This window comes from Triticum aestivum, chromosome 6B (genome assembly GCF_018294505.1).
Source record: "Triticum aestivum cultivar Chinese Spring chromosome 6B, IWGSC CS RefSeq v2.1, whole genome shotgun sequence".
Lineage (NCBI taxonomy): Eukaryota > Viridiplantae > Streptophyta > Magnoliopsida > Poales > Poaceae > Triticum > Triticum aestivum.
The window spans coordinates 566,966,931-566,993,051 of NC_057810.1; the positions used below are offsets into that span (position 1 = coordinate 566,966,931).

General features: G+C 45.5%; 1 protein-coding gene and 2 long non-coding RNA genes across 3 annotated transcripts in view; 2 read left to right on the forward strand and 1 right to left on the reverse strand.

The window, feature by feature from the left end:
- LOC123138034 (uncharacterized) overlaps positions 1-15,320 on the forward strand; it is a 61,940-nt gene extending 46,620 nt beyond the window's left edge. The window contains exon 2 of the long non-coding RNA XR_006468786.1: positions 14,951-15,320. This is a non-coding gene — a long non-coding RNA (uncharacterized lncRNA). The remainder of the gene's footprint in view (positions 1-14,950) is intronic.
- Positions 15,321-15,364: 44 nt separating this feature from the next.
- LOC123139385 (ubiquitin-conjugating enzyme E2 11-like) lies at positions 15,365-16,393 on the forward strand. Its single transcript, XM_044559192.1, has 3 exons — positions 15,365-15,388; positions 15,501-15,794; positions 15,931-16,393. The coding sequence occupies exons 1-3, from the start codon at positions 15,365-15,367 to the stop codon at positions 16,303-16,305; spliced, it is 693 nt and encodes a 230-aa protein (XP_044415127.1). The 3' UTR covers positions 16,306-16,393.
- Positions 16,394-22,657: 6,264 nt separating this feature from the next.
- LOC123138041 (uncharacterized) lies at positions 22,658-23,785 on the reverse strand. The gene is made up of 2 exons (XR_006468797.1): positions 23,656-23,785; positions 22,658-23,572 (listed from the first exon to the last, which is right to left on the reverse strand). It is a non-coding gene; the product is annotated as an uncharacterized lncRNA (long non-coding RNA).
- Positions 23,786-26,121: the final 2,336 nt, after the last annotated feature.

Here is a 26,121-nt window from a genome sequence, read left to right on the forward strand (position 1 = left end):
CGGGGTCATACCGGTATTGTACCGGGACCACCGGAGAGGTTCCGGGGGTCCACCGGGAGGGGCCACCCCTCCCGGGGGGCCACATGGGCTGCGTGGGGATAGCAGCCAGCCCTTGGTGGGCTGGGCGCCCCCCCCCCCCCTTGGGCCCATGTGCCTAGGGTTGGGGGGGAAACCCTAAGGGGGGCGCACCCCCCTTGCTTGGGGGGCAAGCCACCCCTCCCTTGCCGCCGCCCCCTCTAGATCCCATCTAGATGGGCCGGCCCCCCCTTGCCCCTTCCCCTATAAATAGAGGGGTGAGGGGAGGGCAGCTGCACCATAAGCCAAGGCGCAGCCCCTCCCCTCCCCAACACCTCTCCTCCTCCACGTGCTTGGCAAAGCCCTGTCGGAGTGCTGCTTCTCCACCATCATCACGCCGTCGTGCTGCCGGTGGAGCTGTCTTCCTCAACCTCTCCTTCCTCCTTGCTGGATCAAGACGGAGGAGACGTCGCCCGTACCGTACGTGTGTTGAACGCGGAGGTGCTGTCCGTTCAGCACTTGGTCATCGGTGATCTGAATCACGTCGAGTACGACTCCATCATCACCGCTCCCTCGAACGCTTCCGTACACGATCTACAAGTGGTATGTAGATGCAAACTCACTCCCTTGACTCGTTGCTTAGATGAACTCATAGATGGATCTTGGTGAAACCGTAGGAAAAATTTTAATTTTCTGCAACGTTCCCCAACAGTGGCATCATGAGCTAGGTCTATGCGTAGTTCTCTATTGCACGAGTAGAACACAATTTGGTTGTGGGCGTAGATCTTGTCAACTTGCTTGCCGCTACTAGTCTTATCTTGCTTCAGCGGTATTGTGGGATGAAGCGGCCCGGACCAACCTTACACGTACGCTTACGTGAGACCGGTTCCACCGACTAACATGCACTAGTTGCATAAGGTGGCTGGCGGATGTCTGTCTCTCCCACTTTAGTTGAAGCGGATTCGATGAAAAGGGTCCTTATGAAGGGTAAATAGAAGTTGACAAGATCACGTTGTGGTTATTCGTAGGTAAGAAAAATGTTCTTGCTAGAACCCAATTGCAGCCACGTAAAAGATGCAACAACAATTAGAGGACGTCTAACTTGTTTTTGCAGCAATTGTCATGTGATGTGATATGGCCAGAAGTTGTGATGAATGATGAATGATATATTGTGATGTATGAGATCATGTTCTTGTAATAGGAATCACGACTTGCATGTCGATGAGTATGACAACCGGCAGGAGCCGTAGGAGTTGTCTTTATTTTTTGTATGACCTGCGTGTCTTGAAGAACGCCATGTAAACTACTTTACTTATTGCTAAACGCGTTAGTCATAGAAGTAGAAGTAGTCGTTGGCGTGACAACTTCATGAAGACACGATGATGGAGATCATGATGATGGAGATCATGGTGTCATGCCGGTGAAAAGATGATCATGGAGCCCCGAAGATGAAGATCAAAGGAGTTATATGATATTGGCCATATCATGTCACTACTCTATATAATTGCATGTGATGTTTATTATGTTTATACATCTTGTTTACTTAGAACGACGGTAGTAAATAAGATGATCCCTTACAACAATTTCAAGAAGTGTTCTCCCCTAACTATGCACCGTTGCTAAAGTTCGTCGTTTCGAAGCACCACGTGATGATCGGGTGTGATAGATCCTTACGTTCACATACAACGGGTGTAAGACAGTTTTACACATGCAAAACACTTAGGGTCAACTTGACGAGCCTAGCATGTACAGACATGGCCTCGGAACACGGAGACCGAAAGGTCGAACACGAGTCGTATGGAAGATACGATCAACATGAGAATGTTCACCGATGATGACTAGTCCGTCTCACGTGATGATCGGACACGGCCTAGTCGACTCGGATCGTGTAACACTTAGATGACTAGAGGGATGTCAAATCTGAGTGGGAGTTCATTCAATAATTTGATTAGATGAACTTAATTATCATGAACTTAGTCTAAAACCTTTTTGCAAATATGTCTTGTAGATCAAATGGCCAACGCTCATGTCAACATGAACTTCAACGCGTTCCTAGAGAAAACCAAGCTGAAAGATGATGGCAGCAACTATACGGACTGGGTCCGGAACCTGAGGATCATCCTCATAGCTGCCAGGAAACAATATGTCCTAGAAGGACCGCTAGGTGATGCTCCCGTCCCAGAGAACCAAGACATTATGAATGCTTGGCAGTCTCGTGCTGATGATTACTCCCTCGTTCAGTGCGGCATGCTTTACAGCTTAGAACCGGGGCTCCAAAAGCGTTTTGAGCAACACGGAGCATATGAGATGTTCGAGGAGCTGAAACTAGTTTTCCAAGCTCATGCCCGGGTCGAGAGATATGAAGTCTCCGACAAGTTCTATAGTTGTAAGATGGAGGAAAACAGTTCTGTCAGTGAGCACATACTCAAAATGTCTGGGTTGCACAACCGCCTGTCCCAGCTGGACATTAACCTCCCGGACGAGGCGGTCATTGACAGAATCCTTCAGTCGCTCCCACCAAGCTACAAGAGCTTTGTGATCAACTATAATATGCAGGGGATGGTGAAGACCATTCCTGAAGTATTCTCAATGCTGAAGTCAGCAGAGGTTGAAATCAAGAAAGAACATCAAGCGTTGATGGTCAATAAGACCACTAAGTTCAAGAAGGGCAAGGGTAAGAAAAACTTCAAGAAGGACGGCAAAGATGTTGCCGCGCCCGGTAAGCCAGCTGCCGGGAAGAAGTCAAAGAATGGACCCAAGCCTGAAACTGAGTGCTTTTATTGCAAGGGGAAGGGTCACTGGAAGCGGAACTGCCCCAAATACTTAGCGGATAAGAAGGCCGGCAACACTAAAGGTATATTTGATATACATGTAATTGATGTGTACCTTACCAGTACTCGTAGTAACTCCTGGGTATTTGATACCGGTGCCGTTGCTCATATTTGTAACTCACAGCAGGAGCTGCGGAATAAGCGGAGACTGGCGAAGGACGAGGTGATGATGCGCGTCGGGAACGGTTCCAAGGTCGATGTGATCGCCGTCGGCACGCTACCTCTACATTTACCTACGGGATTAGTTATGAACCTTAATAATTGTTATTTTGTGCCAAGTTTGAGCATGAACATTGTATCTGGATCTCGTTTGATACGAGATGGCTACTCATTTAAATCCGAGAATAATGGTTGTTCTATTTATATGAGAGATATGTTTTATGGTCATGCCCCTATGGTCAATGGTTTATTCTTAATGAATCTCGAGCGTAATGTTACACATATTCATAGTGTGAATACCAAAAGATGTAAAGTTGATAACGATAGTCCCACATACTTGTGGCACTGCCGCCTTGGTCACATTGGTGTCAAGCGCATGAAGAAGCTCCATGTTGATGGACTTTTGGAGTCTCTCGATTATGAATCATTTGACACATGCGAACCATGCCTCATGGGCAAGATGACCAAGACTCCGTTCTCCGGAACAATGGAGCGAGCAACCAACTTGTTGGAAATCATACATACCGATGTGTGCGGTCCAATGAGCGTTGAGGCTCGCGGAGGATATGGTTATGTTCTCACTCTCACTGATGACTTAAGTAGATATGGGTATGTCTACTTAATGAAACACAAGTCTGAAACCTTTGAAAAGTTCAAGGAATTTCAGAATGAGGTAGAGAATCAACGTGACCGAAAGATAAAATTCCTGCGATCAGATCGTGGAGGAGAATACTTAAGTCACGAATTTGGTACACACTAAGGAATTGTGGGATCGTTTCACAACTCACGCCGCCTGGAACACCTCAGCGTAACGGTGTGTCCGAACATCATAATCACACTTTATTGGATATGGTGCGGTCTATGATGTCTCTTACCGATTTACCGCTATCATTTTTGGGATACGCTCTAGAGACAGCTACATTCACTTTAAATAGGGCACCGTCTAAATCCGTTGAGACGACACCATATGAATTATGGTTTGGGAAGAAACCTAAGCTGTCGTTTCTGAAAGTTTGGGGATGCGATGCTTATGTCAAGAAACTTCAACCTGAAAAGCTCGAACCCAAGTCGGAAAAATGCGTCTTCATAGGATACCCTAAGGAAACTATTGGGTATACCTTCTACTTCAGATCCGAAGGCAAGATCTTTGTTGCAAAGAACGGATCCTTTCTGGAAAAAGAGTTTCTCTTGAAAGAAGTAAGTGGGAGGAAAGTAGAACTCGATGAAGTACTACCTCTTGAGCGGGATAGTAGTGCAGCTCAGGAAGATGTTCCTGTGATGCCTACACCAACTGAAGAAGAAAATAATGATGATGATCAAGGTACTTCGGATCAAGTTGCTACTGAATTTCGTAGGTCCACAAGGACACGTTCCGCACCAGAGTGGTACGGCAACCCTGTCCTGGAAATCATGTTGTTAGACAACGGTGAACCTTCGAACTATGAAGAAGCGATGGCGGGCCCAGATTCCAACAAATGGCTTGAAGCCATGAAATCCGAGATAGAATCCATGTATGAAAACAAAGTATGGACTTTGACTGACTTGCCCGATGATCGGCGAGCGATAGAAAACAAATGGATCTTTAAGAAGAAGACGGACGCGGATGGTAATGTCACCATCTATAAAGCTCGACTTGTCACTAAGGGTTATCGGCAAGTTCAAGGGATTGACTACGATGAGACTTTCTCTCCGTAGCGAAGCTTAAGTCCGTCCGAATCATGTTAGCAATTGCCGCATACTGTGATTATGAGATATGGCAGATGGACGTCAAAACGGCATTCCTTAACGATTATCTTAAGGAAGAGTTGTATATGATGCAGCCAGAAGGTTTTGTCGATCCTAAGAACGCTAACAAAGTATGCAAGCTCCAGTGATCCATTTATGGGCTGGTGCAAGCATCTCGGAGTTGGAACATTCACTTTGATAAGATGATCAAAGCGTTTGGGTTTATGCAGACTTATGCAGAAGCCTGCGTTTACAAGAAAGTGAGTGGGAGCTCTGTAGCATTTCTCATATTATATGTAGATGACATACTTTTGATGGGAAATGATATAGAATTCTTGGACAGCATTAAGTCCTACTTGAATAAGTGTTTTTCAATGAAGGACCTTGGAGAAGCTGCTTATATATTAGGCATCAAGATCTATAGAAATAGATCGAGACGCCTCATAGGTCTTTCACAAAGCACATACCTTGATAAGATTTTGAAGAAGTTCAAAATGGATCAGTCCAAGAAGGGGTTCTTGCCTGTATTGCAAGGTGTGAGATTGAGCTCGGCTCAATGCCCGACCACGGCAAAAGATAAAGAAGAGATGAGTGTCATCCCCTATGCTTCATCCATAGGATCTATTATGTATGCCATGCTGTGTACCAGACCTGATGTAAACCTTGCCGTAAGTTTGGTAGGAAGGTACCAAAGTAATCCCGGCAAGGAACACTGGACAGCGGTCAAGAATATCCTGAAGTACCTGAAAAGGACAAAGGACATGTTTCTCGTTTATGGAGGTGACGAAGAGCTCGTCGTAAAGGGTTACGTCGACGCTAGCCTCGACACAGATCTGGATGACTCTAAGTCACAAACCGGATACGTGTATATGTTGAATGCTGGAGCAGTAAGCTGGTGCAGCTGCAAGCAGAGCGTCGTGGCGGGATCTACATGTGAAGCGGAGTACATGGCAGCCTCGAAGGCAGCGCATGAAGCTATTTGGGTGAAGGAGTTCATCACCGACCTAGGAGTCATACCCAATGCGTCGGGGCCGATCAAACTCTTCTGTGACAACACTGGAGCTATTGCCCTTGCCAAGGAGCCCAGGTTTCACAAGAAGACCAGGCACGTCAAGCGTCGTTTCAACTCCATCCGTGAAAATGTTCAAGATGGAGACACAGATATTTGCAAAGTACATACGGATCTAAATGTCGCAGATCCGTTGACTAAACCTCTCTCCCGAGCAAAACATGATCAACTTCAGAACTCTATGGGTGTTCGATTCATCACAATGTAACTAGATTATTTACTCTAGTGCAAGTGGGAGACTGTTGGAAATATGCCCTAGAGGCAATAATAAAAGTGTTATTATTATATTTCCTTGTTCGTGATATTTGTCTTTTATTCATGCTATAACTGTATTATCCGGAAATCGTAATACACGTGTGAATACATAGACCATAACATGTCCCTAGTGAGCCTCTAGTTGACTAGCTCGTTGGTCAACAGATAGTCACGGTTTCCTGACTATGGACATTAGATGTCATTGACAACAGGATCACGTCATTAGGAGAATGACGTGATGGACAAGACCCAATCCTACGCATAGCACAAGATCGTGTAGTTCGTTTTGCTAGAGCTTTTTCAATGTCAAGTATCTCTTCCTTAGACCATGAGATCGTGTAACTCCCGGATACCGTAAGAGTGCTTTGGGTGTACCAAACGTCACAACGTAACTGGGTGACTATAAAGGTGCATTACAGGTATCTCCGAAAGTGTCTGTTGGGTTGACACGGATCGAGACTGGGATTTGTCACTCCGGATTACGGAGAGGTATCACTGGGCCCACTCGGTAGTGCATCATCATAATGAGCTCAAAGTGACCAAGTGTTTGGTCACGGGATCATGCATTACGGCACGAGTAAAGTGACTTGCCGGTAACGAGACTGAACGAGGTATTGGGATACCGACGATCGAGTCTCGGGCAAGTAACATACCGACTGACAAAGGGAATTGCATACGGGGTTGATTGAATCCTCGACATCGTGGTTCATCTGATGAAATCATCGAGGAGCATGTGGGAGACAACATGGGTATCTAGATCCCGCTGTTGGTTATTGCCCGAGAGCCGTCTCGGTCATGTCTACGTGTCTCTCGAACCCGTAGGGTCTACACACTTAAGGTTCGGTGACGCTAGGGTTATTAGGAAGACTTGTATGTGACTACCGAATGTTGTTCGGAGTCTCGGATGAGATCCCGGACGTCACGAGGAGTTCCGGAAGGGTCCGGAGGTAAAGATTTGTATATGGGAAGTTGTCAAACGGACACCGGAAAGTTTCGAGGTCATACCGGTATTGTACCGGGACCACCGGAGAGGTTCCGGGGGTCCACCGGGAGGGGCCACCCCTCCCGGGGGGCCACATGGGCTGCGTGGGGATAGCAGCCAGCCCCTGGTGGGCTGGGCGCCCCCCCCCCCCTTGGGCCCATGCGCCTAGGGTTGGGGGGGAAACCCTAAGGGGGGCGCAGCCCCCTTGCTTGGGGGGCAAGCCACCCCTCCCTGGCCGCCGCCCCCTCTAGATCCCATCTAGAGGGGCCGGTCCCCCCTTGCCCCTTCCCCTATAAATGGAGGGGTGAGGGGAGGGCAGCCGCACCATAAGCCAAGGCGCAGCCCCTCCCCTCCCCAACACCTCTCCTCCTCCACGTGCTTGGCGAAGCCCTATCGGAGTGCTGCTTCTCCACCATCATCACGCCGTCGTGCTGCCGGTGGAGCTGTCTTCCTCAACCTCTCCTTCCTCCTTGCTGGATCAAGACGGAGGAGACGTCGCCCGTACCGTACATGTGTTGAACGCGGAGGTGCTGTCCGTTCAGCACTTGGTCATCGGTGATCTGAATCACGTCGAGTACGACTCCATCATCACCGCTCCCTCGAACGCTTCCGTACAAGATCTACAAGTGGTATGTAGATGCAAACTCACTCCCTTGACTCGTTGCTTAGATGAACTCATAGATGGATCTTGGTGAAACCGTAGGAAAAATTTTAATTTTCTGCAACGTTCCCCAACAGAAATCACCCACGATGAATAGGTACAACTGCGGTTTCAGGAGCTCGACGCCCTTGAAGAGGGGTGGCTTCATGCCCTACAGAACCTGGAGCTTTACCGCCAGAATATGGTGAGAGCTTACGACAAGCTCGTCAAGCAACGCGTCTTCCGAAAAGGCGAGTTGGTTCTTGTGCTCAGGCGACCGATTGTCATGACGCACAAGATGAAGGGCAAGTTCGAGCAAAAGTGGGAAGGGCCATACGTCATCGAGCAAGTCTACGACGGGGGAGCATACCAGCTCGTCGATTCCCATGGAATCCGACCTATGCCCCCAATCAATGGAAGGTTCCTCAAAAAATATTTTTCTTAAAATTTTGCCTCTTTTGCTGCCTTTTGGATTTTCATTGGGGAAACTTTTTCTGTGGGCTATCGGATCCATGATGCATTCTCCTTAGCATTTCGTGGATATATCTAGTTTTCCCCAATTTTTACGGACTAAGTCCAACAAAAAAATGGCTTCCCCCTATCGCACTATGCTGTTGATTGAAGTTTAGGCTACCCTAGGACTTGTTGGAGGGCGGCACAATGTGTCGATTTGCAGGTGGAGCGGCTCCTACACCCACAATGCACGACACGTACCAGGTGTATGCTTCCGGAGGCAGCGGAGATGATTACTTGGGCACTTCTGAGTATTGAGACCCCGCGCTCTTCATGTTTCCCGGCATGCCTCATGTTCACAGAGGCTCGCACTCCAGGGAAGACCATAGGAAAAGATCATGGAGGGCTGCCTGACCCAACACAAGTTGTTTCGGTGCGTAGTCACATGGCAACCCTGGGGTGCGCTACTAGAAGCCCCAGATAAAGTGCTAGAGGGTTTTTCCTAGTCCACGGAGGTGAACAGTTTCCTTCCAAGTTCCCAAGGTGGGTCCCAAAGAATCCTGGAAGAAGAGCCCCCAAGAAGTTCGAGCTGAATGTCAAAAAAAAGTCCATGAAGTCCGCGGCCAATCAATCATCCGTGTGAGCAATCAAGATGAAATTCCGAAAGTCCAAGAAGCAAATTCAACAAAGAAAATCCCAACAGTCCAAGAAGCAATCAAGTGGTCCCAAGCAGTAAGGGACCCACTGGAAGGAAGGCGGGAGGTAGCTGTTCACCACCCTCAGTATGCATGAAGAAAAATCACCAAGCTATTGTCCCAAAACCATTTACCCTAAACTTATCACACCCAAGTCGCTGGGCTCATGGGGCGTGTGCAGGGGGCATGTTGAGCTGTGGGGGGCCTCGGTATGATGATGGGCTAGAGTATGAATTTTTGTTGCCTCTCAGAAGCATCCCGAAACACGGCGTCTTCCTACACGTACACCAAAACTATTTAATTTGTTGAGTTGCAATCGTTAAGGTCTTTCGACGGTTCCCAATGACAAGTCCTTCGGTAGTCTTCTCGGATATCACTCCTATAGCTGGTGTATAACGGGAAAGCCAACATTTTAAAACCCGCAAATAATTTTTTTTTCTCTGTCTCTTTGTCGCCGATTTTTGTTTGGTGTTCCTGGTTGTGCTCCTCCAACATCTTTGCAGCCATGGAGAGGCACTCCCTGTCATCGTCGACGGCTTTCCGACAATAACCACTACATCAAACTACGTCTTGGGTGTTTGGGTGCAGCAATACCCATGCGTCCCTGACAACACCGATGCCAGCCCGACAACCAATGGTCTACATCGACACGCATGATGGGCGCCGGAAGTCAACACCGGCGCTCACAAAGGTGGAGCCGATTCGTCTCCGCAACCCCGTCTCCAACAACAATGAAGCATGGGGGCAACGTCAACTCCTCGATTATTCGTAAGGCCGATGGCGTCCCGGTGCACCACCAGAATTGTCACACCATAGATGGTGTGACGGTTCGCTCAACGAAGGGGAGCTATCGACGGTCTACCGGTGCCTCGCCTACATCAACGCAAAGAGGTCACGGGAGCAGTGCAACGCGCCAGTGCGGCCAGCGTGAATCTGTGAAACTCTCCAATCTAGTCGGCTGGCACCGTAGCAGCTAGACGGTCGCGGCGAGATTGGTAAAATTTTATTTTTAGTTTTCAGGACAAGCCATGTTATTTTGCCATGGAATGAAGACGAGACAGGGTTGCTTCGTTAACTAGTATCGTGGTTGTTATACGATCCAACGAGCTCCCTAAAGAACACACTTGTGGATGGACATACCTACACTAAGACATGTTGTTACTAATCAATCATCTTCGGAATGGCGCACACCTCGTCATGGAGATGTGAACTCTGAACTGGTTCTTCAGGCTGCATATGAATCATGCGCCAAGAAAAGAGAGAGAAATTTTCGTCGAGTCAAGCTCGATTTGCTTCACACTCAAGCTCAACTCGACGAGGGGGCATTTGTTTGACGAGTTTTTGTGCACTATTGCATAAAATATATTTTTAATTGAGTTTTAACGCAGGCTAGATAAACAATGGCAAGTCAAAATATAAAGCTCGCGTACGTACCTAAATACCACAGGTGTATTGAAACATCTCGTTAGTTCAAATGGACTAGATGAGTTGATTAACATTTTAGCATTGCATGCATTGCCAAGATTCCCATGCACGTACGTACTAGTACATGCATGCAACACATTCTGGTGCACGTCCTGGCGGGGCTGAACGCGGTTTAAAATTTGTACACCAGTGTATACATACGTATATTCAAGTATGTGCAGCCAGCCAGCAACCTCATAATCGGTATGTATTTATATATCCTATATATACATACACCATATGTATGTGTATTCGGTTATCTGTGGCCGGCCGGCAAGCACCCTCGTACATGTCTCTGTACCCACAATACGTGATTCTTATGGATTTTATTTGATCTTCATGCGTACATGGAAAGTGAATGAAAGGAAAACCAGCACATCCTTGTGCGGCACGATACAGAGAGTTGGCAAGTCTTCCATTATTGGATGTGTATCAGTTTTGTTTCCTTTCTTTATACAGACTTGGGAATCAAGAAGGGAAAACTGCGGCCGTGTTCAGCGTTGGCACCAATCCAACACTCCCGGCTGGCTATATAAAGCAAAGCCGAGGAGGCAACGGGAGCACAAGAAAAACTCACCAGCCGCCGCGGCAAGAACAAGGAGGTAGACCCAGGAGGAGATGCACCCGTGGCGGCAGAGAAGACGACGCGCCTAGCGGAGGAAACCAGAGGAGCGCGATGGCGCCCTCGCACACACGCCCATGAACGACGAGGATGCATGTTAAGCTCGGTGGAGATCTTTAGGACATCCATATACATATATGCATCGTTATTATGCATGGTGGGTTTATGGTACGCATATGTTTTATATGATGTATCAGGTGCAATGGGGCGGCGCCACGCACCAAGAAGGCAGTCAAGACCTCACATACGCACGCACAAGACGAAGAGAAGACGAGGGCTCACGGGCGGGGACCAACCAGATGAAGAACAAGCTAGCCACGCACGTCGCAGGCTAGGACCAGAACCTGGTGACGTGCCCCGGCGGCAGCGTCGAGGTGGAGAAGACGCGCCCCTAGCGGCAGCATCGTCGACGAAGATAGGCAGGAGGCGCCGCAGCTGATCAGAAGCGGCGGCCGAGATGACTGGATGCATGCAGGAGGTGTTTCTCGCTGCAGGCATCAACTATGTTTTGTTTCTTTGTTTTATCAGGTTTCAAAGAACGCACGCATTAGAAGGATGGAACGGACGAGCTAGTGCAACTCGCGCACCAAAGAGATGACACATCCATCAAGCAGCAGGAGGACGGAGCCATCCAGGCGAGAAGGTGCCGCACAAAGAGAGCAAAAGAGGGAGACAGAGGCAGCCGGCGAGGCAAAAGCACCTCCCGTAGGCTCCTGCACACATAGAAAGACGAGGAGACGCGCCCCTGGCGGCAGCGTCGAGAAGATCGGAGAGCGCGCCCATGCAGCGGCGCGTGCGCCAAGGGGATGCAGGCATGCGGCGACGACATCCTCACACGGAAGCAAAGCAGAGACGAGCAGATGAAAGTGCCCGCGGGAGGACTTCCGGCGGTGCAATAATCTTGTTGTTTCTCTATGTGTTATTGCAGGATGGCCAAAGGACATGTTGAGTTCATGATGTACGTATGCATCACTACCGTCTTGCGGCGAGGCGAGAACACATCCACGAAAGCCAGCAACAAGCACACATCCGCAGGCTCCCGCACGCGCAGAGAAGACGAGGAGACGCGCCCCTGGCCACAATGTCGAGGAGATCGGAGGGCGCACCCATGTGACGGCGCGTATGCCAAGGGGACGCAGTGACGGCATCCTCACATGGAAGCAGAGCATCGACAAGCAGATGAACGTGCCCGCGGGAGAACTTCCGGCAGTGCAATAATCTTTCATTTTCTATGGTTATCATCTATTTTGGAGATGACCTCCGCACACGCGCCTAGCAGAGGTGCCCGAGGACGATGGAGCACTCTTCTCCGATTTGAGGAGGCGAACGACAGCCCAACGGAGGTGGCCGTGGACAAAGAGGCGCTTTTCTCGTACCAGGTGTTGTCGAGGCGGCGGACGACGTGCCCGGCGGTGGTGGCCGCCGACGAAGCGACACTCTTTCTCGTACCAGATGCAATGAAGACGGCGGGCGACGCAGGACAAGGAGACTGCATCAACACCGTCAGGCCCATAGCCAACATCATCAACCCAGTCCCGGAGGCGCGGAGCTCGCAAGGATTCCGCCGTGTGCGCGGAGGATGCCGCCGTCGTGCCGCAGTGGATCGCGGCGCGGAGTTCGCCAAGATGACGCCGGTGTCAACTTCATCAAGCCGGCGCCATGGAGGATGAAGGCATGGAGGCTAGGGAGGATGCCGCCGCCGTAACGCGGTGGATGGCGCCATGGAGTTCGCCAAGATGACGCCAATGTCAACATCATCAACCTGGTGCCGCAAGGATCGTGACGGGGAGCTCACAAGAAGGACGTCGGCCATCCACTTCGTCATGTTGGAGCTAGAGGACGGAGACGTGGCGCCCATTGAGGATGCCGCCGACATCTACTTCGTCAAGCTGGAGCCCGAAGGCGCGGAGCTTGCAGGGATGGTGCCGCGTGCTGTGGAGGATGGCGAGATGGAGCTCGCTAGGACGACGCCCGTCCTCTTCTTTATCAAGTCGGCGCCATGGAGGACAAAGGCGTGGAGGCTCGCAACGATGCCGCCACCGTGCCGCCTTGGATGGCGGCGCGGAGCTCGCCAAGAGGACGCCCATCGCCAACACCCGGTACCGCAGAGAATCGTGGCGTGGAGCTCGCAAGGAGGACACCACCAACGTCAACATCATCAAGCTGGACCGGAGGCATGGAGCTCCCGAGGATGCCACCGCGTGCCGCGAAGGACGACGGAGGCATGGAGCTCGCGGGACATCACCTCGTCAAGATGGAGCCCGCGACACGGAGCCAAGAAGATAACACACACCCTCGATGTTGTCTGCAACACGGAGCCGGGATGCGGTGCTGTGCGTGACCTGGAGGAGAAGATGGTGCCATATGACGGTCTCCACGACCCGGAGCCCATGAAGATGAGGCATGATGGCGAGGAGGCAACGTGACTTTGCCAACACTAACTTCCGATGGCCCCGTGAGGCGGCGCCCTTGTCTTGGAGGACCACCGTAAACACGGCGTCCAGCAGAGACGAGGCGCCAACCACACCGGCATTGCCGATACGAGCGAGCGTTGGATTTACACCAACACCGGTCTCCATAAGAATACTTCCGCGAGGCGAACCCCTTGCATACCCGACGAAGCCGCTACATCGTCAAGAAGTCCGAGCAGAGCAGGACCCATGCAACTTCAACACCGACTAAATCAACGTTGTCAAGACCGACGAGGCGCAACGGTGAGGGGAATGTGGCCAGCACAAAGCCTTTTTTTGAGCGGCACGTGTACCGACGAGGACACGGCTTTGCCGCCGCCCACACCACACACACACACCAGCATCATCATGCATGGAGAACTCGAAGCGAAGACGACGAAGACAACCACACGCTTAATCGGAGGTATCTCGCGGAGCAACCCGCGGGAGTAATTAACCGGGAGCTTTTCGAGGCCCCGGAAACCAGGAGACCGCACATCGCCATAGTCAGGCAGGCCGCGCTAGTAGGCCATGGAGCGCATTCCTTTTTTATGGGATCTTGTAATTTTGTTTATCCGATGAGATTAATGAAATACTTGCTTCCCATACCATTTTTTTGTGTACTATGTACACTGGCACGCCCGCACACTTTTCTTTTCCCCGGCGCATGAGAGAAATTCATACTCATCTCTTCCCTTCTCACGGAGTGCTTATAAGATTTTTCTCGTGTCAAACACTCGTGTTAAGTGAAACTATAGCTTGATTAATAATATGAAAAAATAATTGACCATAAATGACTCCTCTGCTAATTGTGAAACACTAGATGGATCATCTGCGCCCTCATCATATTGCCTTTTTCTCTTAATTTTACGCTTGCGGAACTCTGGATTAATATTCATCTCCATTGCTTTTTTTGCACCTTCCAATGCTTTTGAAAAGCTAGTTTCTCTATACATAGTGAAGAAGGAAATCAAGCCCTTTACAAACTCAATTGCAATATCAATAAGCATATCCTTTGACTGTAACTCTTTGTTGATCAAATTAACAGTTCATATTATTTCATACCATATGATTATTGACACTAAGAATTCAAAGTCACAAAGATCATTTTGTGCCAATGATTGAGCTTCACTACTTGTCCATGGATCTTTATCATTTCCAGCCACTTGTAGTAAAGCCTCCCTTATTTCTGGTAGCTGAATCCTTATAGCCCTAACACTATCAACATGACTCTCCCAATGAGTATATGACAATGACTTGAGAGTCACTCCTGAAGTTATTTTTTATAAGAAAAAGTCTGCCACTACAAGCAATCATGCATGTGAAAATACCCAAGCATTTCTATTCTATTATGTTACTTGTATTTAATAAATATAATTTATTTTAGTTTTAGTTCTCATGATATTTCATATAATCAATTCTCATTAGAATATATTGCAACCAATTTACGTAATAACACGCAAGGTAGCATTTAGTTTTCTTAACTGTAGGAGCCAATTTTCACCTCTATAATTTCCTGCAAAGAAATAAGCTACTCCCACCGATCCGAATTAATTGACACAAGCTCTATACAAGTATATTATATTACAGGTACGCCTACACATGGCACTTTTCCATAGAACGGCGAGTCAGATATGAACGGAGATACCATTTCCCGATCAACAGCCATCAGATCAAGCGGAAAACACCAGAAAGCTGATTTTCATCCATGATTTAAACAAGATTTTTTGCCGTCAGGATCTGCAACGACGGTATAGCATATGTTTCTGTTTCCACCATATTATTACGGAAAGTTTTAGCCAAAAGGAAGAGAGAAACAACAGCAACTAGCTACGGAATGCCTCCTAAACCTTTGCCTGAATCTGCTTAGAGAGGTCATCTGTACTGGCTATGACAAACAAACTGGACGAATGACCCTCAAGTTTAAGGAGTTGTTGGAAGGGTTAAAATTTTAGAGGAAGAGCTGGAGGTGTTTTAACATGTTGCCTACACAGAATTACAACGATGTTTAACATGCGGCAGCGTTCTGTCTCCCGAAGTCGCGAGTGGCCAAAGCCATCCATATAAAGCATCCGAGCCGGAGCTGTGAGCATCTAACTAGCAAGTGTCGATTTCCTTGCGCCACAAAGCTGACAGCTAGCCCACGGAGGCTGGGCACACGGGAATAGGGAGGAGGTGCGCACGACCGCCGGCACCGACCATGCCGGAGCCTGCCCCGGTGATCAGGCGGATCCGCAAGGAGCTGAAACAGCTCTGGATGGACCCGCCGGCGTTCTGCCGGCCCGGCGCGTCGCCCGTGACGGACCTGTTCCACTGGGAGGTGATCATCGACGGCCCCCACGGCAGCCCCTACGCCGGCGGCACGTTCCCCGTCGACGTCGCCTACCCCAAGGACTACCCCTTCAAGCCCATCAAGCTCACCTTCAAAACTAAGGTGAATCGGCACTGGCCGCCTCTAGCTGCATGCATGCTTCCTCCAAACAAGATCGCTCGATCGATCGACCGGCATTTGTTTGACCGCTCGTGTTCATGCCAAACGATACCCAGACGTACGCGTCTCTGCACTGCAGGTGTACCATCCCAACATCGGCCCGGAGGGGAAGATGGCGCTGGACATCTTCGGGAGGGGGTGGTGGCCTTCTCTCACGATAAGGACGGTCCTCATGTCCGTCGTCTCCGTCCTCTACGACCCCCTGCTCGACCTCCCCGTCCGCCACGACGCCTCCCGGCTGTACAAGCGCGAGCGGGGTCTCTTCGAGCAGAAGGCCAGGCGCTGGACTCGCAGGTACGCCTCGGCGCCGGCCGTCTCCTTCTATCCGGCAGGGACCGAGCTGTTTGAGGAGCAGCTGGAGGAGGCGGCGACCAGTGGGGCAGTGGCACGCCGTCGTTCTTGTGGAGCAGGGAAATGGCGTTTCTTCGGGGGCCGCCGCCTCGGCGCCATCTAGTACGCGCATGTGTTCAGCCATGCATGCACGGCGATGATCGCTGAATAAGACTATTGAGCACAAGTTAAGTTCACCGGAAGAATGCTTGGACGATGTCCACTGAGTATCTAGTACCTCCCTCCGTCCCGAATTAAATGAAGCGACGGTGTATTTGCAAAAACAACCCCGCTGTTTGACTTAACCACGAACGAGTTCCTCCACCCCTGCAGTCACTCCTCTCCTTCCTGCGTCACTCCTCTTCCCCTTCGTCAGTCCTCGCCCCCGTGTCCTCTTCGGAAAAAAATTCGGTGAAGACTGTGAAAGTAAAATGAGAGAGAGGAGCAAATGATGGAATAGTTACTTCCATTGATGAAGTTTGGGGTATATATACCCGGATACAAAGGCGGTTACAAAGAGCGGTTGCCAATAGTGGAACCGACATAAGCAGGGATTAACCCTTTAATTAAACTAATTAATTAATTCCTAACACTCCCCCTAATCAATGCTTGTCTTTGTGAATATACACCATCTTGATAAAGAACCGTCCTTGTAAGTGTTTGCCTTTGAAAATGTTCATCATCTTCATCTTGAGAAAGACTTGTATAATCCTTAAAGTCTCCTCCAAAAACCCTATGGGAAAAATATGAGGAGAATAGTGTAGATATGTTGCTAAAACTCCTTTAAACCCATTGGGAAAAATTAATAAGGAGAAAAATTATGCAACATATAATGATTATTGTCTCTTGATAACTCATACAAGGAAAACCTTCGAGGAAGGATAAAACTCATTGGTGAGTGTAGAGAACAGTAAATATGCTTTGTATACTTTCTTTTAAAAACCCGATGGAAAAAATTGAAAGTATAGCATATGATCTTAAAATGATGTTGCCTCATTAAGAACCGTTATGAGAAACTTTGAGAGAAAACTCATAAGGGAAAAGAGCGCAATCTGATATGCCACTGAAAACTCTCTTAAAACCCAGTGGGAAAATATAAGGAGAAAATGATATGGCATATACATACACTTGTGTTTATATTGTCTCATAAAACCTTTTATGAGAAACCATTAGGGAAAAACTCATCAAAGAGAAAAAAAGAGTACAATATATGCAATTTGATGATTGTTAACAGGTTATAATTTGGGAGATTACTCCCCCTGAACTTTGCAAATCTGGAGGATGTGTCATACCAATTTCATTGACATGATCATGACATTGTGAACAATCTATAAGATTATTTCCTCACTTTTCTATAGTTCGTGAGGATAAGTAATTTCGAGCAATGTGTTTTTATGATATTGCTCTTCATATAACCTGTAGGTATTGAGTAACACAAGTGGAAGCATCTTAATAAATCAAGTTATGTGATTCTGATGAATGTCAACCACATGATATAGAGTGTGGTTTATCATTCTGCTGAGCCATGCATATTTTGCAATGCTTTTAGATAAAGCAATTATGCTAGAATGATAAGTGGAAGTAGTCATTAGAGTCAATTTAGATGACTTACATGAGAAGACTATTCTGACGAATTCAGTCATTGATGTGGCATTGTTGGGATCAAATAAAGAGCCAATATCATTTCATATATCATGGTCATATCTTGATTTTCCTGATGGAATTGCCCAAGATTTATTGTGAGCTTGAGATATAAGTTAATATTTCTTATATCGACCATATACCTTTTATTGGTATGATATATCCACATTGAACTTCTCATATATGTTTGGATATATGTAAACTGATATGTATTCTTGAGAGAATGCTCAAGTTGTAAACTTAAGCTAAATTTGGTTGAATCCAAATTTCCCGTCTTGAGATGATTTTGTGCATGTTTAAGTCTTGTATAGACATTGATGATGAGGTCATCAATATACATTGAGGTGATGAAAGGAAATGAAATTTGGGATTCCTTTATTACACATGTAAATAATCATCATTATTCGAGTAATCCTTTTGAAGAAGAAACTCATTTAGTCGGTAGTACCATATGATTTCCAGCTATTTCAAGTCATAGAGTGACTTATGAAGTATTACACAAAACTTGTTGCGATTTACTTTTGGATTCGGAAGTATAAGCCCTTCAGGGACTTCAATAGAGATTTCCGAAATGAGCGACTCATATGAGTATGTAGTCACTGCATCCATTAACTGCATGGATATTATTATTATTATTTTATTGCCAATGATATTCAGTATCGAAACATAAATCCACCCATACCAAGAAGGTATGTTACATCATAATTGATGTCGGGTCTCTGCGTGAACCCTTTTGCTACAAGCCTCACTTTCTCACCACCTCATTGACTTTGTATATGAATGAGAAATTTTAGTATTCCATATGGAAGATACTTATGAGGAGTAGGTATTACTATGGTAAATACCACTCGTTTGCAGAGCGAGTGCTATTCTTCCTTACTTGCTTCCTTTTATGTGAACCAATATGAGTGCAAGAGGCACTCTACCATGATTTTGGTTCAGGGCCCAAAAGATTTTAGCAATTTGAGAAGAAATATATGTCGACAAATGTAGTATTTAGTTTATATGATTCTGATGGAATAATTGAAGTTTGTGGATAAAATATTTATTCCTTTTTAACTCCTTGTGATTTCCTACAACAAATGGAGTCAAGGTGTTCCGATGTCCCGGCACCAAAACATTTGTGCACATTTATGCCGGGCTTTGGATGATGAGCATCCAATGAGGTGTCTTTCAACTTGATGTTGAATTACATTTACTGGTTGAGGATTTTTGATTTCCTCTGTTTCCGCGGAAGCATATGAGAAGTTATATCTCGTGTTGTCAGATTTTCTCCCCCTCTTGCTCTCATTTGGGGATAAGAGTGGTTTATCAGGTACCTCCACTCTTTCTGACACTTAACTGCAGGAATGTAGAATTTAGTGACACCTTGTCATCAGTAAATGTATGTGGCAAATTTGCAGTGTGTTGCAAATATATGATTCTCTAAACTTCTAGTTCAGATTCTTTGAGTACGTGGATATAAGGATTGAATGTCAATAACATTTCTAATTTATTTCTCGGCATTCTTTGTGGTACTTATCTCCCCCTAATGCCGAAAAATATCCTTATTGCTGATGCAATCAGCATACGGGCTATGAATGATTTTGATTGATAGATAAATTGTTATTCCTCACATAGATCCCTAATTTTCGTGAGTGCCCATTGATGTACGCTGGAGTGGTGATATCGGTATGTAACCGAATTATCGCAGATGGGAAATACTTTGTTGATTTCCACGTAGAACTACAAGGGGAAAGTAGTATGATCTGCAGTTAGTATGATTTAGATCATATTTACGGTGTGTAAGGCCGTATGTGTCCAGCAGGAGGCTGGTAAATTTACAATTCTTTAAAAGTGGTCATGTAATTCATTTAACTCTCTTTGATAAGAAATTTAGCTAAACCATCTTGGTATGCACATAAAGTAATTAATGCAAAAAAATATGCTCATTGAATGAGTTCAACAACATTGTTCATTCGAATGGGTTTATAGATCCTGTTTTCAGGAGAATTTGCTCTTACTTTGATAAGTTGAGCAATTTATTTAGTAAGATCATGCATGGTTGTGTGTGATAAGAGACACACTGAAAAACATTTTATCAATGTGTATATGAGTACCATGAAGTATCTAAATAACCCCAGATAATGGTTAAGCAATCCAGACATATCTTGTGAATGTGTTCAAGAAGAAGAAGTGTCCTTCTTAGAATTTTAAGGTGAGAGTGCCTTAAAACTTATTTCCCCTATGGCACATGCGGTGCACATAAAATCTGATGATTTGGGGAAATTTGTAACTTGATAAGTTGTGATCAACAGGATTGTCAATAATTTTCTAATCATCCCCAAACCAAGATGGTTAAGGCTACCAAGCCAAATATTTAATTTATTAAGATCTAGAAAATTATTGTGTACGCAACAATATTGAGTATGACTTGACTCATACATTCAAAATTTATCGAATATCATGTCCGAGAAATAAGATATTGAACATCACACTACTTGTAGTACAACAAGTATAGGTTAATAATATTTTGGGATAATTAAGAGATTACATGAGGTCTCCAATATTATTGAAAAATTTATTATACATATCGTCGTTGCAATGGAATTCACCATCCTTTTTATTGCACTAGATTTTTGGTTGTCACCTTCTGATGAAGATTTGAAAACAATCATTTACCAGAACATTTTCTGGTTGTAAGTTTGCAAATCTTAAAATTTATCCCAAATGTGTGGTGTGGTTTGACTATGTATTTGAGGGTTTGGTAATCATAGGTACAATGTTTGTATAACCACACATTTGACAAACTTGAGAGTTGTCTTTGTGATTGTTTGAAAACGATTTATTCCCTATTAGAGGTAATTTTGTCTTCAGTTGCCTCCACTTTACTTTGAATTCCTCATGGTTCTATTTTGTGAGCACCAAGTTGCACAAAATAGTAAATACTAGCAAGAACTACAAATAATGGAATAGAACCCGTTGGGTGAATCTGATGATTTTAAGAAATTACATGTTTCTCCATCATGGAAAATGGTAATACCATCATATGAGGATGTAAAAGGTATTAAGGGCTTTTCAACCGGATTTACATATGAAAATATTTGAACATAGGATCTCAACATGAAGTTGATTAAATGACAGAATTGTGAGCTGTGATAGACTTGAGGTCTTGAAAAATGAATGGGTGATCATTCGCGATGTGCTCATGGCAGCATGTTTCTCTTAAGTAAAATATTCGAGATGAATAAATATTCATCCATTGTGTACTTAGTTTGAGAACTAAGTGAAGTTGGTGACTTATAAATTCCATATGTGCATATTTAGCTATCAATAGAATAGCCATGTGTTACATGAAATGATCATGCACTATTTAATTTACTTCTTGGAGTAAAAGATCTATATGGATGAAATGATCTGGTTGAGAACAATCCGCCAAGGTGATGCTTGGTGAACATGGGGTGTAAACCTTCAAGTGCATGCGATGAAATCGTTACTAATGTTTTGGGCTTCTTTCTTGAGGAAAAAGGTGTGACTTTAGAGTCACGACCAAAACATGGACTTTGTAATTTTAACATTGGTTAGGTAGTATGTAAATAACAACCACAATGTGATGTGGATCTTGCAACCATGTTTGAGACACTCGATCGTTGCAATAAATTATTGTATCCATCTTGATGGATGGATGACACTATAATTAGAAATAGTGACATAGGCTCAACTGCCATGTATTTAATAACCAATATAATAGAAGATATTACCGTGATATGCATATATTTGCGCAATTCTCTACGACTTATCCAAGCAAAATGAGGCTTGAATAATTGATATTGATAGATAATATCATTCAACATGTAATGACCATGCATGAATTTGCTATGATAGTAAATCATTTTAGTGAACAACAACAATTGCTTCAGAGGAGCAATTTTTGTTTTTTTTATAGAAAGTTGGTGCTTTTATAACCATATGTGTAGACCTCAATTTATATAGGATAACAATTTGAAGATAATCACCAATATGGTGTAGATCTCACAGTAATAGAAAACATAGTCTGACTTTTGTCAGTAGATGTTCATATCTCTATTACCTTATGTTATGCTATAATTAAGAAAATCACTTTGAAGGTAATCATCTGACAGAGTGACATGATGTAGACCTTGCAGTAATAGTGGATAGTCTGCAAAATTTTGCAGTAGATGTCAATATTACCTTATGATATCTTGAGGTAGTCACATCTATTATTAATATTTGGAAGAGACCCCGCAAAAAAAAATTAAATTATTTGGAAGAGCACTTTGAAGGTAGTCATCTTGTTAAAGTGACAAGATGTAGACCTCACAGTAGTGGTGGATAATCTGCAAACTGTGCAGTAGATGCCACTCATACCTTGTGATTCACAAATAAAATTTTGGGCTAGTCATATTAAGTATGACAATTTATAATTCTTATTAGAATTTCATTAAGATTTGCAAGAAAATGGATTTCTATTGCAAAATCGTAGTTGTTGTCACAAATCGCATGTAGATTTGCATGCAATGCTAAGGGTAAAGACATAGATGATGTCTTCAATTCCGTAGGAATAGGGTCTTAGATATAAGTAAAGTATCATACCACAATAGTATTACTGAGGTAATACATGTAAATATAAAATCATACATATTCATGTAACCTATGAAGACATGTGAGCTTCAAAAGGTATCTTTATATCATGTAAATTGATGTATAATTATATTTTATGCAATTTGAAGACATGATCGTCCGACATTCGTAATTTCAGTAAAATATAGTGAGGCAAACGGCTGCACTACAAAGTTCTATTAAGCTAGCTTAAAAAATCTATTAAGCCAGAGGTATGAAAAACGAAATCACTTGACTTATACATGATTAGCACAGGATCTGTAGGTAGTGCCTAATCCGTGAATAAGTAAACTGTAAGGGCTAAATTGAGAAAAAACAAACAGATAAGGTTTGCCCAATTCCCATCCCGTGGGTGCGTGTGATTTCTAGCCATTGAAACCAACCTCGCCGTTGCTTGCTAAGGCACGGCGCCTCGCCGCTGCCTTGAGAGGGGCCAGCCGTGCCGTCGCTTGGAGGAGCAGCCACCACGCTGAGAGGGTCGTGGGCGTCCGATGCCGCTGCAGTGCTGCGGTACGGGAAGCGCCATGCATATGGTCGCGGCCTGGTGCGCCGGAGGGCGCCGCCGGCGTCGAGATCTGGTCCTGCCGCCGGAAGCAGTGGTTCCGAGGGTGGCCGGGCCGTGGGCTGAGCGCTGCGCGCCGTAGTGCAAGGAGCCGGAACAGGAGGGGTGCCTCACAAACACCGTCTCGGCTGGCCGCTGCGTCGTCACTCGTCAGTGGCCATGGCCGATTGGCGTCGGCTGTTGGTAAGGGAGTTGGCCGTTGGCCGGGTGTCTTGCACGTCGTGCACCGGTGCGACGTCGAGGCTGGGCTCTCCGCTGCAAGCAGTACGTCGCCTGGATTGGAGGTTACTAGTACGTATTTGTCTAAGAACAAAATTTGGAATAGGATCACCTGATGATGTAACGATTAAGATCAAGAGTTCTGGTCTTTAAGGCTGATTCGGGATGCTTGCTGTTTGTGACTTTATCTCTTGATCTTTGCGTTGTGCTTCCTGATTCTTGTTCGACTGTTTTTCCGCTCTTCCAGTTATTGTTCTTCAGATGTGTGTTCGTCATGGTAGATGCAAGAAATTGTAAATTCTCAGGATTTTGTGCTTTCTTCTCATGGTGGCCTTCTTACTCTTTGCATCTGCGATGAAAAGGAATCTAAGATTGAGAAGGAACTGCCAATTTAATTGGTTGATGATTGATGGGTAGATCGTCGTAGAGGACCACGGGGTCGACGAAAAGAAGAAACGAGGAGAAGGTTGTTCCAGCGTATCCGGAGAAAGGAATTCATCAGAGTTCTTCGTCGAGGCTCTCGGCATAGGCGTGCTGATAACGTGTGAAAGTAAAACGAGAGAGGCAGGAGCAAATGATGGATGATGAAGTTTGGGGTATATGTACCCGGATACAAAGGCGGTTACAAAGAGCGGTTGCCAATAGTGAAACCGACATAAGCAGGGATTAACCCTTTAATTAAACTAATTAATTAATTCCTATCAGAGACCTCCTGCAAACCTCCTCCCGTGCGTACCCGATCGCATCTGCTGACACCTGTACGTTCCCAACATCCGACGGTATCCCTCGTCCCACTCGCTCCACGCATTCCCTCGGCTCGCGCGCTGACTCTCGGCTCCAGATGAGTCGGCTCAGGCGCGCTCCTTTCCCTTCTCCCAGTCGCTCGCTCCGTTCGTCCGCCACCGCCGCAATCGCCTCCGCGGCCCGCCACCGCCGGCTCCCTCGTCCGCTTCCACAGTTGGAACTTTCGCACCTCCATTCGCTACCGCGGTCACCTCTTCTGCCCCGCCCCCTCGTCTGCCACGGGGTAGTGACAGCGGCCGCCGGCCACACGACGCAGATGCGGCTTCAGTTCCTTGTCCCTTTGGTTTGCCCACTGATTCTTTTCGAGATTCATTTGGGTGCTATGCAGTTGATCTGTCCATTGCTGGGTTTGGTTTGTTGATTTGTATTTCGGTTCAACTTCTATTGTTCTTGCTGATGAACTGCTGTTGTTATATAGTGTTGCGTCAGGAGACAAGCACTGCCCTGACCCGGTTGTAGGTAAGCATTGGATAGGTAACACATTTTTGTAGGTGATAATGAACATATACATGTGAGGAACTTCCTGTGCTTCCAATACTAAGCAACAAATCAGCATACAGGTAGTTGGTGTAGTTGAATTGGGCCTTCAGGAAATACTGCATTTGTAACTGTATCATAAATAAAAAGAGAGCTATTATAGATTCATTTTCAGATACCCATGAAGTATCGTTAAAATACATTTTGTTGAGTTCTTTAAAGAGGAACCTTTGTATAGAATTTACAAGATTACAGTTTGCATTGACAAGTCGCATGTTGGTTCGATGGTTTACATGGATAAGGGGAAATATTAGAGTGGATTTCAGCTTAGGGCAAAGAAGATGGCAAGAGTATGAAATGTGTTTCTTTGCAACAACTAAAACTGACAATATGGACCCAATGTTTTCTTAGCATGGTACAGTTTTGAGGATCGGATTTTTAAGTCAATTTGAGAAAAACCTTGACTGGAGTTACAAGATGTTTAAGCCTGGTTGGAAGGACATCTTTTGAATGAATCAAAGTGAGCTCGAGGCCGAGATATAAAAGGTTTCTCAAGATTCTACTCTTGGCCCAAGGATGAAAGCATATGTAAGCAGGGTGGCTATCTTTGACATCGACGGAGCCCTCCCTAGAGGCAGGAGCCTCGGCGATGGAAGAACAAAGGGGAGGCCTCCTCGCTGCGCAACAACAAAGCTCCACCGTCCGTCTCCTAGACGAAGACCCTCAAGTACAAAACTGTCGTGGAAACCATTGGAGAAGATGGAATTATTGTTGATTTCGTCAACTTTTAGATAGACTAAATGTTAAGTCTTGCAACTTTGGAGTTGAATTATGACAAATATTGTAGGAATCTAGAGTTGATTTCTCTCCCTGGCAATGTACAATGTATTTTCTTATCTAACACATATATATGAATGATTTGAAATCTTCAATTTGATGGTAAAAAGTGTGATTGTTTCTCTGATCTGCTATACATATAGAAGTACTTTTAGTAGTGATCTAAACGCTCTTATATTTCTTTACAGAGGGAGTATCTTTTAATCTATAGAATCAAGATTCCAAATAAATACATTTTTTCGAAACTTCGCAAAATGAGCTACAACTTTATGGAGGATATTATTCTTGTCTTTTGATTAAGTAGGACTTCAACTCAAGTAAAAGAACACAATCTGTTTGAAAATTCAGACAATTTTCCTTCATTGTTTTTGTAGCTTCCAAACCAAAAGCACAAAAATCATACAATTTTACTGGAGCAAGAACCTTTTCATCCTATATTACTCTATAAATATTTTTGTCTTGAGGAAACCTCATTAAGATGGCTAAGAGCAAGACTCAACTATGAATCATGTCAGCCTTTCAGGACAACCAACTTGGAATACATATCTTCTAAACCATCAGTTCACAAATCTTGAAACTTGATCCTGTGACCCAATCTACAAATAGCTCATTGCATACATCGTACGTTGACATTTCAACCTGTCAATAAGAAATCTCTGTACATGTATAATTTGATCTCGACAAAAAAAAATTATCTATACTATTTGATCAATATATCAGCAGGCTTGATCCACAATGTCTCCCTCTGTAGGTGAAGTTGCAAATAGTCGGTGGCTTGGA